We start from the raw sequence: 17,224 nt of genomic DNA on the forward strand, positions 1-17,224 counted from the left end.
AACATTTACCACCATGGCCATCTTATTCTGAAAACATATGGAAATGTCACTAATTGCACAGCAATCCATTTACGTCCATCCGCTGCATATACGTTCCAGGTAGAAGCCTGTACTTCAAAAGGGTGTTCCCTCTCACCAGAGTCCCAGACTGCATGGACACTCCCAGACGCACCAGAAGGCATCCCAAGCCCAGAACTGTTCTCTGATACCCCAACATCTGTGATCATATCTTGGCAACCCACCGCTCACCCCAATGGCTTGGTGGAGAACTTCACAATTGAGAGAAGAGTCCAAGGGAAGGAAGACATTACTACCCTGGTGACTCTTCCAAGAAATCATTCCATGCGGTATATTGACAAGACTTCTGCTCTTAGCCCGTGGACAAAATACGAATACCGGGTACTGATGAGCACTCTTAATGGAGGTACAAACAGTAGTGCTTGGGCAGCAGTGACCACAAGACCCTCACGACCTGCTGGGGTACAGCCACCCATGGTGCATGTGCTAGGACCCAATACAGCCGAGGTAAGATCCTGACTGTTCTGTCTTCCTTGCAGACTGAGGAGTTTGCCCTGGGTTGACTCTGTGTTGAACAGAGCCATCTACTGACAAAAGGCAAATATTTGTTGATGTCAGATTTCACTGGAGAAACAGGATTTTGGCCTTTGGCCCAGACTATCTTGCATTTGATGTCAATGTTTCATTTCTCCCTGTATTCCCTTAATTACATTGTTGAGACACTTCCATTTGCCTCACACACCTGAAATATTTTGAATGCCACAATGGGATGCTTAGCTTAACCACCACGTCAGATTTTAAATAGATCAGAAAATGAGATGAAATGGGGAAATATGGAGGAATGGATCAGCCTATTAACAAAAGTTCCAGTTACCAAAATTATTATTATTTTTTATGATGATCAAAGAAACAAAACAATGGGGCAAGGGATAAAAATAGTGTATCACAGAGTAATCTAGAAAGCATTCTGTTATCCACCTCATCCTACTGGGAATGAGCTCCAGAGGACAAGATAACTACCATTGTTTTGGCTCACATACAAACTTCATTCAAGGGAAATTACTGTAACCAAACAGGAGGGAGTTTTGTGGCTGAGAAGCCTCTTTTGTGTAAATACACGCATGCTTCCATGGCTTTGGGTTTGTATTACTGCCAAAAGCATTGGAACAGGAGCTTGCTCACCAGAGCACAAAACAAAGGACATTTGCATAACAGCAAAGTTCATCTGTTGAAATTATGACTTGGATCTATATGGTGGGCTCCTCCACACACATCCCCCCCCCATCAAACACAAGCTGATGCTGAATAGCGGAAGTCATCGAAGAAATTTAATGTAAACCTTCCAACTAAATGCCCTTTTTAAAAAAAAGTCTTTATTCATTGCAATCTGATTCTGTATACAGCAACACCCCGTTTAGATAGAAATATCAAAAGTATACAGAATACTGTGAATGAAACACGAAACGGACATTAATTGGAAGTCCATTCGTGATGTGCAGTGTTTATCATATGAATTGGGGGATCTTAAGAATGGTTCTTCATTCACAGTGAAAACAAAACAAAAGAAAACCCTAAACAAACCTAGAGTTATTAATCATCTGGAAATGACTTTTTGTTTGAATCCCGGGGGACTTTTGCAAAACTTAGGTAGCAGCTCCAATCAATATGATATGGCGTGAACACAGTCCCTTCAACAAAGGCAAAGTGGATAATGGGCATCATTCTGGATTCTTTCTAACAAACATTTAATGGGCAGATCAGAAAAAAAAGGAAAAAAGAAAAGAACAAGTACTTTTAGAAGAATAATTGCTCAATGCACAATTGTGTTTGATTCAGGATATATAAATGATGATCAAAAGTTTCCAAAACAAGTTGCCTGGCTTTTTCTTTCCTTTTTCTTTCTTTAAATTTTCTCTTTTGATTTTGTGACCTCAGCCGGGAAGGAAACAATACACATGGCTTTTCAACTCCCCAGAGTCAAGTTTAGAATCGCTGGGCTAGGGAGCCTGATATCACTGTGACCAGGACAATAATCTCCTCTGGACTGTGTCCACACATGGCTATACTATGGGGTAGACCTTAGCCAATGTAAAAGGAATTGAGTATTAATCATCATTCTCACCCATTTTAAAAGATGGGTCAGTTTTGATGTCTGCTTAAATCAAAATCACAAAAATTTAAGATGTAAACATTATAAAATCTTACGGAAGGAAATAACAGTGACACCTCACATTTATGGAGTTCATAATAAGCTCCAGGAATTGCTTTTCTTAAGTCCTTTCCAAGACCCTATAGATCCTATTATTATCCCTGTTGTACCTGCAGGAAAACCGAGAATTGAGAGATGAAGTAAGTAAACTGCCTCAGATTACATGGGGCGAGAGTTGGGACTCACACCCAAGCATTATGGTTCCAAAAGCCCATGCTGTTCTCAACTTTTTTTATATTAAAACAGAAGGAAAATATGTCTTCCTGGGTGGAGGGTCTTAAGATCCACAACAGGTCAACCCTTCTATAATTACCCAGGAACCATCAAATCAGAATGCTAGTAATGTTTTTGTTTTGTTTCCAACTGGATAAAATTAATTTAATTTTACAAAGAAGACCAAATGGTAGACATATCCTAGGGAGTTGGAAAGAAAAGTTTGGTGAGGTTGCATCATCCTTAGTATTATATGCACTCTAAAGCTCCTGGGCCACAACAGTAGGGTATGGCATAAAAACGGACAGTCATCGGAACAGACTGGTGTGGTTAGGTCCCGATACAAGTGTATGTGGGAATTTGACTTATGGTAGAAGTGACAATTTTTAATTGTGAAAGGATGGTTTGCTTTAAAAATGGTACTGGCTAACCTGACCAGGTGGTGGTGCAGTGGATAGAGCGTCGGACTGGGATGTGGAGGACCCAGATTTGAGACCCTGAGGTCACCAGCTTGAGTGCAGGCTCATCTGGCTTGAGCAAAAAGCTCACCAGCTTGGACCCAAGATCATTGGCTCGAGCAAGGGGTTACTCGGTCTGCTGAAGGCCCACGGTCAAGGCACATATGAGAAAGCAATCAATGAACAACTAAGGTGTTGCAACGAAAAACTGATGATTGATGCTTCTCATCTCTTTCTGTTCCTGTCTGTCCCTATCTATCCCTCTCTCTGACTCTCTCTGTCCCTGTAAAAAAAATAAAAATAAAAATAAAAGAAAAAGAAAAAAAAATGGTACTGGCTAGCTGAATACTCAAGTCTAAGAAAAAACAGACCTATTCTGCAATAGCTAAATTTCAATAAATTAAAGCTTTAATATTTAAAAATAGAAAGCTTAAGAGAAAATAAAGAAGAATTATATGTAATTTAAATGTCAGAAGGGGGCTCTTTCTAAAACAAACAAACAAACAAACAACAAAAAAAACCCTCAGCAGCCTTAAAAGAAAAAATAGTTTTATTTAGCTAGAAAATAATTTGATTCTTTTCTGCAACATATAAGACCCTCTCAAAAAAAAGTTTTACAGTCTTCAAAGGTAGATTGGGAAAAATACATCTCTGATAACTTCATAGAAAAATAAATGATTTCCCCTAAATATACAAAGAATTTCTAATAATTTAATTCTTTCAAGTGCTGCCAAACCTTGACCAGAACAATCAGAACAATCTGTTTCAAGGAGCAATGAAGTGGGTTCCATATATCAGTCGGGTTGACTTTAGCTGTGATAACACTTCCATTTTTTCCTTTATGTGACAAGTACTGAAAAGTCCCGTGAGTCCAAACTGAACTCCTTTTCCCAGTCCACAGAGAGTGTGGCACCCTCCACTACAAACAGTTCTACAGCCTTTGCTTGTTTCACTCTTTTTTGACCTTTTTCTACATCCAGACAAATGCTCGTTAGGGATATGGCTAAAACTCTTTGCCCCAGCACGGTGCGCAACTCTCTAAGAAGCTGGTTGTTTTTTTTAATTAGCGATAATTTCAAACTATGCAGTAAAATTTGAATAGACACTGGGCCATTGTTATATATTAGGACAGTAATCATCAAGCAACTGCCCAACTGACACGTGGCGGGAGACGATTTGGTCACCAGTTTTTGTAAATACACCCTCTGAACATCTCAGGTGATCAGCCCTCTGGAGGAAATTTTCCCTCTTTGATAAAAAGGAACATTTTGGTTAGTCCTGTATACTAAATGCTTTATTATTCCTTTTTGACTTTGATTTTGCATGGGATCGTGAGTGTAAGTGTCAACATATGACTTTGTAGAAAGTTGTCTTTCAAGTTTTTAAAATAACTGTATGCTAAGGCAAAAATGTATTCTAATCTGCCTTGATTCTAGTTAGTTACTGGATCCTGTCTCTGTGGGCATGGCAGCAGACGAGTATGAAATTCAGGCCCCACTATCGACACGCTTACAGTCTATTGGGAAAATGAAACACATCTTCTGAAATGGGAGGGGCATTGCAAGGCAACAGTAACAGATGAGTCAGGATGGCATATAAGTAAGTGATATTTTCCTTCATGCACTTTTCCTAGGGTCCTTTTCCCCAAGACCACGAATGTGTTACCACTCTACCCATACAAAATTAAGCCAGAAGAAGTGCCTTTGTTGGGTAGCTCAGTTGGTTTGATTCCCAATACACCAGGGTTGCAAGTTCTATCCCTAGTCAGGGCATGTGCATAAATCAACCAATGAATGCATGGATGGGTGGAACAGCAGATCAATGCTTCTCTCTCTCTTTCTCTTCCTTCCTTTCTCTCTAAAACCAACAAATAAAAAAAAAGAAAAAAATTATTCAAAAGAGAAAAGGACTACTAAACGTAGTATTCCATTAGGAAACCTTGTTTTGTTCTTCTGATGCACACGTCTACGAGTCAGTTAAATAAGCTCATGCTTGGCTTGTCTTTATAAGAGTTTTCTGTGTGTCTCTTATCTTTGAGACGAGGTGGTGGTGTTACTGCTGAGATGTGCGTTATCGCTAAGGTGTGCGTTAGTCTCACAGCCTTAGAGGGGATCAAGATGGAACGCCACAGCCAGGACACAGCATCTCATTTCATTCCTGGAGCTCTTCTAATCAATCCCATACCCCCCATTTTGTCTCGTGAAAAACCAGGCATTTACAAAGTGACTCAATGGAAAGCCAGACGGAACGACAGTCCAACTCTGTTCCTGGGTTCTCCCACTGACTCTACATTTATCTTTTCCTTCCAGGTCACTTGGAAACCACCCCTCATCCCGAATGGAGACGTTCTCAGCTACGAGATCCGCATGCCTGACCCTCACATCACGATAACCAACGTTACTTCCTCAGCGCTGAGTCGAGTAGTCGCTCATCTGATACCTTTCACGGATTACTCTGTCACCATTGTGGCCTGCTCAGGGGGCAACGGGTATCTGGGAGGGTGCACGGAGAGCCTACCGACCCATGTGACCACCCACCCTGATGTCCCTCAGGGTGTCCGCCCATTGTCCGTGGTCCCACTGAGTGAATCGTATGTTGGGGTTTCTTGGCAACCACCGTCTAGGCCAAATGGACCCAATTTGAGGTAAAAAAGCATGATGGTGCTTTTGAATTCTGCTATGGTCTTGTCTTTCCAGGAAGGTAGGAGGGAGGAAAGGGGGTAGGAGGGAGGGAGGGGAAGGGAGGGAGAAAGGGAAGGAGGGAGGGAGGGAGGGAGGGAGGGAGGGAGGGAGGGAGGGAGGGAGAAAGGGAAGGAGGGAGGAGGGAGAAGGGAGAGAAAGAGAGGGAGGAAGGGAGGGAGGAGTGGGAGGGAGGGAGGGGAATGGAGGGAGGGGAAGGAAGGGAGAGAGGGAGAAAGGGAGGAAGGCAGGGAGGCAGGCTTTTACTTCTATATGAACATAAATTTAATTCCTTACTGGATATCCTCCATTCACAGCCTTTATACAGTTTCATGTTGTATATCTTGACTTATATGGAACCATAATAATTCACCAAGGTCAAAACATCAAAATTTTGAGAAGTGCTAAAAACCGTTGAAACAATAACCTCTATTCTCTAATGATTCTTGACATAATCCTTCCCTTGATTTTCTAAATTGTATTTTTGTTATCCGTCAGGAAAACTTGATGCATGTTCTAAATGATACATTCACACAAATGTGTCTCAAAATGCCAAAGCTAACATATAATTCTTTGGCATGTTGTGATTATCTGGAACCTTGTAAAGAAGGTAGGTGGTCAGGGATACAGATAAGAAGAAAGAAAAGATTTGTGCTTCTGAAAGAGCTTTATAGCAATCTAAACTTGACCTGCAGCCAGGACTACAGGTTTAATAATATTATCACTGTTTATAAAAAACTGATGGCTGAAGTCTTAGGAAATCATTAACTTTAGAAGTGTTTTGTGTTTCTACTTTGTGCAAAACTGGCAATAGAGTGTTGGCAAGAAATCTAAAATGTTATCATTCTCACTGATAGCAGAAAAATGCGAATGCAGTTGGTTTCAGAATAAATGACTGTTTGAAATTTGAGTCAGGAAAGAACAGTAATCTGAAAAGAACTTTGCAATTGTAGATCAAGATGTTTCTTTTACGTGTATACACATACATCACATACTCATCCCATGAAACAACCTGAATCTTTGTAATAACATTAGTTGAGATAATCCTGATGTTTCTGCTTGTCTTTTGCTTTAGATATGAGCTTCTGAGACGTAAAATCCAGCAGCCCCTTGCACCAAATCCCCCCGAAGACTCAAATCTGTGGCACAGTATTTATTCAGGAACTCAGTGGTTTTATGAAGATAAGGGTCTTAGCAGGTAAGATTACAAAAAAACTATAAAAACAAATGCCGGCATTTAGTCGGGTGTACCCTGAGTGGTTCAAAGGATCAGGGTGTCTTCATTGTGTGTGCATGTTATCAGTTATGCAATAAAACATGTTGGGTATTATCTACGGCATTAACCATAGAGCTGGAAAAACGTGTTGAACATTTGCCATCTTGAAATAAGCCTAATGAACTCGAACTCGTAGATGTTTGAGCCTTAACTTACTGTCTCTGTCACAGCCCTGGCAAGGCATGAACACTCAGTGGAGGAGTTGGGAAATCTTGAACGTTTATAAAACAGGGGAAATACTGGGGCACTGTTTCTGGAAAATCATCATTGTAAGTCACTGATACAAGTTATTTAGTTAGCAAGCTTGGCACTTGAAATAATTCAGTCTAGAGTTCAAAGAAATCCAGGGAGAGGCAAACAGGCAGGGTCAGAGGGCATCACATCGGCCCGCTGGGATGGCTAGCACTGCCCTGCCTGGCCTTGTCCCCGGGCGAGCCACTCCATCCCCCGCAGCCTCTCTTCTGTGGTCTATAAATAAGGAGCTTGGATGGGAGTAAATGACTTCACCTCTTCGTGGGTCCAAGCAGTGTGATCAGATTTTAGAACAGTACACACACTCTTTGGTGAAAGCGTCTATCCAGTCATTTCTGTAGACTCCCCACTGACTAGCTCTGCTCTGAACGCTGATTATGACTCTGGCCTTGTGTCCCACCCACCTTGTGTGAAGACGAGGGTGACTCAGGAAAGGGTTTGCTTACTTAATTCCTCTGCATTTTAGGAATATTGACTGTAGTGCTGTTACCCTTGGGGACTGGGTAGAACTTTGGGAAATTCACTGCTCCTCATATAGGGTGGTGGCCAGGACAACAAGACAGATTTTGTGAGGTGCTTGGAGGGAGGCAGCACGTAAGTCTAATGAAGCGATGGAGTGAACCATGTGAAACTGCCTCTTTTTAAAGTCAGTAATGGCCAATTAGCATTCCTTCTTGTTCAACCTAATTAGCATGCTCATTAGACTCTTCTCCACTATTTTCAATTTCCTGTTTACTTAATCTGCCATCCCTTATAATGATCACTTTAGTTGAAGAAATTCATTTGGCAATTTATTTTTTAGCTAACTGTATACTGAGAGGCACTGATAAGGAACAACACATGAATATAGCTAGCGCTTGTCCTCCAAGAGTTCACAGCATAGTAGAAACACACACAGACACGAACACATGCACAAACAAGTACGTATGTATTAATTGCTGTCATCACAGTTAACTAAAGAGTCACCAGTACTGCCTAAGGAAATCCCACGGAACAGTAGCTTTCTATGACCCGTGGAATCTTAAGTGATTTACATACAGCAACCTCCAAAATACATCGAACTTGACTAGTTAATATTACTGAACCTGATTTTTTAGCCACGAAGTTGTTTAGCAGAAAAATAGAATAGATTTCAGAAAGCTAATGTTTCTTCATAGAAGAAATGAGAACGTATTAAAGAGTTAGGACCAAGGCTAGAAATTTACTATTGAATTTTTAGCGATGCCTTGAAGGATTTTTTAATGAGAAGCCCAAATCTGAGACGTAAGGAAAGCTAAATCTCCACGAATTAACTTGAAACACAAGTTGACATCAACATGCTGACGGCAGCCACTTTTAGAAGGAGAGTAAGTGTGCATGTAACAGGATGTGCTGAGGTGATATTTTGACTAGCCACATAATGCTAAATGCCAAGGGATTGTTTTTTTTATAAAACTAGCAAATTTTTGTTTTTCAAATAATTGCTACAACCCATATAAGCAGCTTGTGGCTTTAAAAGAAAAGTAAGCATTTCTTTTTAATATTCAAAATAAATAGTGTGAGTCTTCATAGTGTGAGAAGGTTTTTTCTAGCCCTTTGTAAGGCCAGAAAAGCTAGGGGCCCCTCTGCCCAAGGGTGGGATTCACTCCCAATTCTGAGAGAATCCTGAAAATTAGTCCACTAGGGGGCGCAATGCATTATGCCAGTTTTTCTGTTAGAAAGAAGTGATCTGGGCCCTGGCCGGTTGGCTCAGTGGTAGAGCGTCGGCCTGGCGTGCAAGGGGTCCCGGGTTCGATTCCCGGCCAGGGCACACAGGAGAAGCGCCCATCTGCTTCTCCACCCCTCCCCCTCTCCTTCCTCTCTGTCTCTCTCTTCCCCTCCCGCAGCGAGGCTCCATTGGAGCAAAGATGGCCTGGGCGCTGGGGATGGCTCCTTGGCCTCTGCCGCAGGCGCTAGAGTGGCTCTGGTCGCAACAGAGGGACGCCCCTGAGGGGCAGAGCATCGCCCCCTGGTGGGCAGAGTGTCGCCCCCTGGTGGGCGTGCCGGGTGGATCCCGGTTGGGCGCATGCGGAAGTCTTTCTGACTGTCTCTCCCGGTTTCCCGCTTCGGAAAAATACAAAAAAAAAAAGAAGTGATCTGGCCCTGGCCGGTTGGCTCAGTGGTAGAGCATTGGCCTGGCGTGCAGAAGTCCCAGGTTCGATTCCCGGCCAGGGCACACAGGAGAAGCACCCATCTGCTTCTCCACCCCTCCCCTTCTCCTTCCTCTCTGTCTCTCTCTTCCCCTCCCGCAGCGAGGCTCCATGGGAGCAAAGATGGCCCGGGCGCTGGGGATGGCTCCTTGGCCTCTGCCCCAGGCGCTGGAGTGGCTCTGGTCGCAACAGAGCGACACCCCGGAGGGGCAGAGCATCGCCCCCTGGTGGGCAGAGCATCACCCCCTGGTGGGCATGCCGGGTGGATCCCGGTCAGGCGCACGTGGGAGTCTGACTGTCTCTCCCTGTTTCCAGCTTCAGAAAAATACAAAAAAAAAAGAAAAAAAGAAAAAAAAAAAAAGAAAGAAGTGATCTTGTTTGGTAGATGCTGTCATGCTGTCATTACCCAATGGGACTGTTATACCTATTAAGTAAAGTATCTGACTTTGCACATTTGAAGGGTGAGCAGAAGGAAGACCTTTCTCCCACACCCAGCAACGTGAGGTGGATTGTGATATTTTTTTTCTAATATCACGATGTGAATTAAAGTTGGGTTCAGGAATAAAAGCCAACACCTTTCAATGTTTGTGTGCCATCTCCTAGCAACGTGCTTAATTCAAAATGAGCAAAAACGTACCTACTTCACAGATAAATTAAATTAGTATAATCACGGTGCTTTTCTCCATAGAGATTTTGGGGGTTATTTTGCTTTGGGCTTTTTTTTTTTTTTGGTTCTAAATTTACCTTGTGCTATCTTTTCCATCATATGAAACTTATGAAAAATATGCTTCCAAATGGAGAAGATGCATCATCACAGGAGATTGTTTTTCCCCTAATGTTTTCTTTAAGATAAAAAAAATAAAACTAACTTCTTTGTGTGACTTCTTAATGTTGATGATATAGTAGAATAAGATGGAAATTGCAGCAAAATGATTTCCGGTGTGATATTTGGGTAACATACTTACAGAGAGCTACAGCAGTGTGACATCTGCCCCTTGTACTCACAATCTAAAAAGTATCATATTCTAAAAACTTGCCAGGGTGGTAAGCATTACCCTTCAATTTCAAGGCAGAAGACTTCAGTGGCATCCTTAGGAATAGCAGATCACTGTTGTAAAGAAAAAGTAAACACCATCCATGGAAAATTTCAATCACTGCAGAGGTAAGCAATAGAAAGGGTGTTGCGCTTATTTGTTGGCTTACTTATGCATTCCCACAAAGGACTGGAGGGTCCAGGGAACATGATGCCAGCACAGGTTTTTCCATCCTGGCGTGTGTGATGCTGTCCTCTTGCCCATGCTGGGTTGTGGCAGATAGGAGGAAGCAAGCTGAATGCCTGCATTTTCAGAAGCATGATTTATATTGGTGACAATATTGACACAAGAATTCTGTTAGGACATCAATAAACTTGACACCATTTTAATTCTGATGAAAATAACCTGAGCCATTCTGTGGCTGCAACAAACAATAGTGTTGGTTCCACAAACACATCAGATGCCTTAAAGATATAAGGCTTCATGCAGTTTGCCCAGGAAGAGCGCTTCTCGTTGGACCAATGTCTTCTCTGGACAGAATGCCACTTGTCATCAATACCTGGCTCAAATGTTACCACCTCTGTGAAGACTCCCTGACTAGACAAGGCTAAATTATATGCTCTAGCAGATGGGTGTTGGAGAAAAAAAAGAATAGTAAATATTTTAGGATTGCTCTTAAATTTATTTTATTTCCATAAAAGTATATACACACCAGTAGAATAGATATCATATCATGTTCATTATTTTTAGCATCTAGAATATTGTCAGTGTTCAATAAGAATTTTTGAATGAATAAATGAAAGAAGTGAGGTTGTATCAAACATAAGAGAACAATATAATTTGTAACATACACAACTTTCTAACTCTCAGTAGGAACCATTCCTCTGTTGGACAAGTAGTTTTTTCTATCACTCATTTGCCAAATTATATGTGACCTGAAAGTTATGAGACTGACTGCTTCACTATGACACATCCATTCAATTATAAAATTATCTACTCAGTAAATACATAGATTAAAAACTTCATCTTCTGAACAGAACCTAGTTTTCCAATTCAGTTGAGTAATAACAACTGAACCTTGAAATGAGTATGGTTCCATAAATTTTAGATTTTAGTATATATTATCTTTTACAAGGAAAAACACCACAGTCATGTTTAGAACGCAACGAAGTTGTATGTGTGTGTTGGTAAAGGAGGGGCTTAAGGGTGGCCTGAGATGAATCATCAAGTGAGTAGCTCTGGTGACAGCCTACTGTTCCTAAATCGACCTTCAAACAATTGGTTTTACCAGTGACCAAATGGATTCAATATATGTGTTAATTAAGCTTTCAGATTTCAAAAAGCTCTTTCCTTCAGGGTTTGAATGGTACATTTTTTTCAAGACAACTGTAGGGAACACAATTAGTAGTTTGAGAAGAAATTGGTACACCTGAGTTTTGCATGAGTATACCCAATCAATTAATCTAGCATTTTCTCTTGAAAATACTCTTTTATTATTAGCTAAGTGGAATGTCCCATTTGATATCAAGAAACAATATCTAGGCCCTGGCTGGTGGCTCAGGGGTCAGGCACACAGGAGAAGCGCCTATCCACTTCTCCATTCTTCCCCATCTTCTTTTCTGTCTCTCTCTTCCCCTCCTGCAGCCAAGGCTCCATTGGAGCAAAGTTGGTCCAGGCGCTGAGAATGGCTCCATGGCCTCCACCTCAGGTGCTAGAATGGCTCCTGCCACAATGGAGCAACAGCCCAGATGGGCAGAGCATCGCCCCCTGGTGGGCATACCGCGTGGATCCTGGTCAGGCGCATGCAGAAGTCTGTCTGACTGCCACCCCGCTTCTAACTTCGGAAAAATACAAAAAAAAAAAAAAAGGAATCAATATCTAAGTCCATCTAAAAAAACATACCTAGAGTGTATTTCAAAAGCATTGTGAGCACACTGATACATTCTTTCTTAACATGAGGTAGTAAAAAATGTAAACCGACATATATAGTCATCCGTATGTAGACTGACATGAGATTAGGTTTCAGGTTCCCAATGAAAACAGTGTCTTAAAGTATTTCACTTGAGAGAATTCAAGAAGATCTCATGTCCTTAAACATTTAACTGAACTGGGAAAGTTAAAAAAAATGCGAAAGACAAATGCATGACATCAGGTAAAATGCCAACTGATTTCTCAATTAAATGAAATGAGGAAACGAGAGAGACTTTAGCAGGTGTTTTGTTATTTCAAACAGTTAAACTCTAAAGCCATTTCTCACTCTAAAATTTGAATATTACTTTGAAAACAGGTATTTCAATTACATATAATCAATGTGTCCTATATTTCTCCTATGTAGACATTGTGTATTTCACGATCCCTAAATTATGATGAAATAACTTACTGTTTTATTGGAAGAACTAAGGACATACAGAATTTATTTATAATTCACCAATTTAGTGCTGACGGATATTGTTAATTTTATTTATGGAAAAAGGCCTCAAAAATGGTATCCTTTAAAGCAGTGGTCCCCAACCTTTTTTGGGCCATGGACTGGTTTAATATCAGAAAATATTTTCACGGACCGGCCTTTAGGGTGGGATGGATAAATGTATCACGTGACTGAGACAAGCATCAAGAGTGAATCTTAGACGATGTAACAGAGGGAATCTGGTCATTTTTTAAAAATAAAACATCATTCAGACTTAAATATAAATAAAACGGAAATAATGTAAGTTATTTATTCTTTCTCTGCGGACCGGTACCAAATGGCCCACAGACTGGTATCAGTCTGTGGCCCAGGGTTTGGGGACCACTGCTTTAAAGCCATAAAGATTACTTACTACATTTTCAGACAGGTGGAAGAAAACTTCAAATTTTCTAAGAGATTGTGCATCCAGACTCCAGCTAAATTTCCTTTTAAGCCATGTTATGGAGTAAAACACAATTTAAAGTATTTTACTCAGGGAGAGAGCTAATTACGCCAAGGTCACTGGTTCAATTCCCATGTGAGCCATTAGCTCTGTTTCCTTCGATTGTCACAGACTTGCTACCCTCTTAACCTCGGCTCACCATTCTTCAAATTCATGCTAGTGGCTACTAGTGGAAATCTGGCATGACTGTTTAGATGTGTAAGCAAAAATTTACCCCCTGGGCTAGAAAAATACTCTAGTTCAAGCACCAGTGATATGACATCATCCAAGGATGGACAGATCAGGTTTTCATTGTGGTGGTTATTACTACTCTTATCAATGCCATCATCATTATGGTGGTCCTATAGCTTCGTGGTTAAAAGAGCAGGCTTTGGAATCAAACTTTCTAGGTTGGAGTCTACATTCTCCCACCTACTACCTTGATGACTTAGACTAATTATTTACCTCTTTGAACCTTATTGTGTTTGTTTTCCAAATAGCTGTTATCATAGCACCTTCTGGGATAATTGTGAGGAACTAATGAGTTAGTACATGAAGAAACTTCCTGGCGCACATTAGTCCTCAGAAGATGCTGTTACTACCATCCCTCGGTGGTCTTGGTCACAAAGACAGTTCAGCCCTGCTAAAGGGTGTACACATTAGTTTCTCAGGGGTGCCATACACCAGCTGTTGCTTCAAGCACATTTATTTTCCCATGGTTCTGGAGGCTGGAAGTCCAAACTCAAGATGTTTCCTTGGCCATGCGCCCTCCACAGGCTTTAAAGAAAATCCATTCTTTGCCTTTTCTAACTGCCTGCGGTCTAGCCACTCCTCAGCTTGTGGCAGCGTAACTCCAATTTCTGCCCTTATTTTCACATGGCCCTCTTCTCCCTGTGGAGGTCTGTCTTTGCATCAAAACTTCTCTCTCCTTTCTCTTTTTTTTTTTCTGAAGCTGGAAATGGGGAGAGACAGTCAGACAGACTCCCGCATGTGCCCGACCAGGATCCACCCGGCACGCCCACCAGGGGTGACGCTCTGCCCACCAGGGGGCGATGCTCTGCCCCTCCGGGGCGTCGCTTTGCCGCGACCAGAGCCACTCTAGCGCCTGCGGCAGAGGCCAAGGAGCCATCCCCAGTGCCCAGGCCATCTTTGCTCCAGTGGAGCCCTGGCTGCGGGAGGGGAAGAGAGAGACAGAGAGGAAGGAGGGGGTGGGGGGTGGAGAAGCAAATGGGTGCTTCTCCTATGTGCCCTGGCCGGGAATCAAACCCGGGTCCCCCGCACGCCAGGCCGATGCTCTACCGCTGAGCCAACCGGCCAGGGCTCTCCTTTCTCTTATAAAGACATCAGTGCATTGGATTTAAGGCTCTCCTGAATCCAATGTGACCTCATCTCATCTTGATTATATCAGCAAAGAGCTTGTTTCCAAATAACGTCACATCAGCAGGTATCAGGAATTAGGATTTTAAACATTTTTTTTTGGGGGGGGGTGGACACAATTCAACCCACTACAGCATATAAAGGAGAAAGAAAGAAAGTGAAGACAGAAGAAAGATAAAGCAGAGAGATGTAGATCCAGTGCTTGTACTTATTTGGAGGAAATGGATAAACTGCCCCCCCCAAATCACAAAATACTGACCTGTAACTTCTAAAAAAGAAGGCACCCCTGAACATAACTGAGGCAGCCTTGCATAGTCCCCTTGGGCCGTGAGGTAGAAACAAGGTGAGGAAACTCGACCACTATGATGTTGGGCCAAGTCCTGTGAGAATCCTTATAAAACTGTCATCAAATTAGTTGGTGCCTGCAAATGGCTCCCTGCCCTGGTCTTGATTAATAAGTTGTGACTTCCTGAGACAAATGCCATGAGCCCTGCGGTGAATGCGAGCTGTCTTTGATGGCCTGTTAAACCCATGGTGATCAGAAGCCAGTGTTTGCCCTGGGTACTGAGTGCCACCTAGGCATGGTCATGGACTGTACCCAGTGTGTGTAAGCCAATTTCTTGGTCTAAGTTACCATCCTGTTGAAGCCTAGATATTTCTCTAAATAGCGTGTTCCCACCCTGGCAGTTTTTGAACCAAACAAAGCAAGCCTGCTAGTCTCCTCCCGAGAAAGCCAAAGGGCTGAGAATCGGCAGCTTCACTTGGTCATGGATTTCATACATGACTTGGAGAGTCTCATCACTATGTGAAAGCTTCCCTCCTCCTGAGAAGCAAGATTCCATTTCTCCTGTATTAACTCAAGTCAACGTCTTTTGCACTGTAGCAAAACTCTCCGTGGGGGAACGCTGTTCACTTTGGTCACAGTTACGATTTAATTTAAGGATTTATCTGTCTGCCAACGAGGTTTGGGGAAAGAAGCATAGGCATAGGAAGGAAATGGTGATGAGAGATTCTGATATTCGAAAATGGACGAGTTTCCCCAAAGAAGACCATGAAACTCTCTCTTGATCAAATTCAGATAGAAAGCTGGCAAGACGCCAGGTTTGCAATCGCATCTGGAATGGAGCTGTAATCCTCACCACATCTGAAAACAGCAAGAACGAGGAAACGATAAACCACACTGGCTTCTCAATGGCTGCCTCGGCTTTCAGTTCCTAGTAAAATATTTTCCTGACACTTTGCTTAAGGCTCGAGATCTACAAAAATAATAATATGTTCTTGTAGAGCCAAAGAAGATCATGATTTTTTGGTAAGGGGAAGAAGAAAAGTGTTCATTGTGTGTGGGGGAGAAAGGAAATTATGTGTTCTGTTTCCTGGAAACGATAAATTTACCAAATTTTTCACTCCATAAGACACACTTTTTATCCCCCCAAAGTGGAGGGGGAAATGCCTGTGCATCTTATGGAACAAAAAATACAGTATTTTATTAAATATTTTAATACACCATTTGGTTCAGAATATTTTATTTTCTTATTTTCCTCCTTAAAACCCTAGGCATGTCTTATGGTCAGGTGCATCTTACGGAGCAAAAAATACAATATATATAATGTCTTTAAATTTTTTTTCAGGTTCACGACGTACACCTATAAGGTCCTTGTCCACAACAGTGTGGGTTTTACACCAAGCCCAGAAGTGACAGTGACAACGCTAGCTGGTCTTCCACGGAGGGGAGCCAACGTCTCTGTGACTGTCCTTAACCACACGGCCATCGACGTGAGATGGGATAAACCCAGTGAGTCAGCTGCTCACTTTTTTATTTCCTCTTTATGTATTAGTGCCACAATGAATTTACAATGAACATGTACCTGAGTAATCGCTACTATTACATGTTTTTAAAAATGTAAAATTATACTATTGGTTGAGATTCTGATGCCATCTTGAATTTTGTTATAGCCTAAGAAGAGAAATGCTTCCTTTTTCACTTCAGAACATATAGCCCCAATGTTCAGTTATATCAACTGTGAATTAAAGTCAGTATTAGGTGAGATTAATAGTAAATTAGAATTAGTACCGGTTATGTTGATCTGAGTTGACTTTAACCCATTTTTACAAAAGACTGTGACTCTAGGTCTTTGTAAAGTTACAGGTTTCTAATGATTGGTGTCATGTCTATTGGGATCTCCTAAACCATTTAATTGGAAGGGTATTAATTGATACTTATGATTACCCTCTGAGACACCTCTGGGGAAAACACGAAGTTTTTCCCTGGAGATGGGTTTTTACATAGAGTATAATGTATTGTCGTTCATCTCCTTCCTCTCTACATCACCCTCACCTCCTGAGCCATCATGAAAGCCTCTTCATAAAAGCAGATGCCCTCCCACTCAGATGCCATTTGAATGTTTCTGTTGAGATCTGGAGGCTGAGTTTTCCACCAATCTAGATCTTTTACGTTATAATTGCATACCTGAAGAAAACATGCTTATAAAAACTGACAAACCTAATAGGTCTGAAGCAGCTCCCTGAAGTTTCATTACTGTGGTAATCTGACCCTCCGACCTTCAGGATGTAGGTAATGCCATCTGCTGTTACTTCCATTCATACCTTGGAAATTTTTCAGACAACTATTTGTGTGCACAGAGGTTAACTTGTA

At 41.8% G+C, this 17,224-nt stretch overlaps 1 protein-coding gene across 1 annotated transcript in view; it reads left to right on the plus strand.

Annotated features, from left to right (window-relative positions):
- The window catches only part of USH2A (usherin), a 545,087-nt gene that overhangs the window by 383,488 nt on the left and 144,375 nt on the right, over positions 1-17,224 (plus strand). The window contains exons 41-44 of the mRNA XM_066238179.1: positions 1-525; positions 5,208-5,542; positions 6,652-6,774; positions 16,200-16,363. The exon at positions 1-525 is cut by the window's left edge and continues 104 nt beyond it. Coding sequence (XP_066094276.1) covers positions 1-525; positions 5,208-5,542; positions 6,652-6,774; positions 16,200-16,363 — 1,147 coding nt within the window. The remainder of the gene's footprint in view (positions 526-5,207; positions 5,543-6,651; positions 6,775-16,199; positions 16,364-17,224) is intronic.

Source organism: Saccopteryx bilineata, chromosome 1 (assembly GCF_036850765.1).
Source record: "Saccopteryx bilineata isolate mSacBil1 chromosome 1, mSacBil1_pri_phased_curated, whole genome shotgun sequence".
NCBI lineage: Eukaryota > Metazoa > Chordata > Mammalia > Chiroptera > Emballonuridae > Saccopteryx > Saccopteryx bilineata.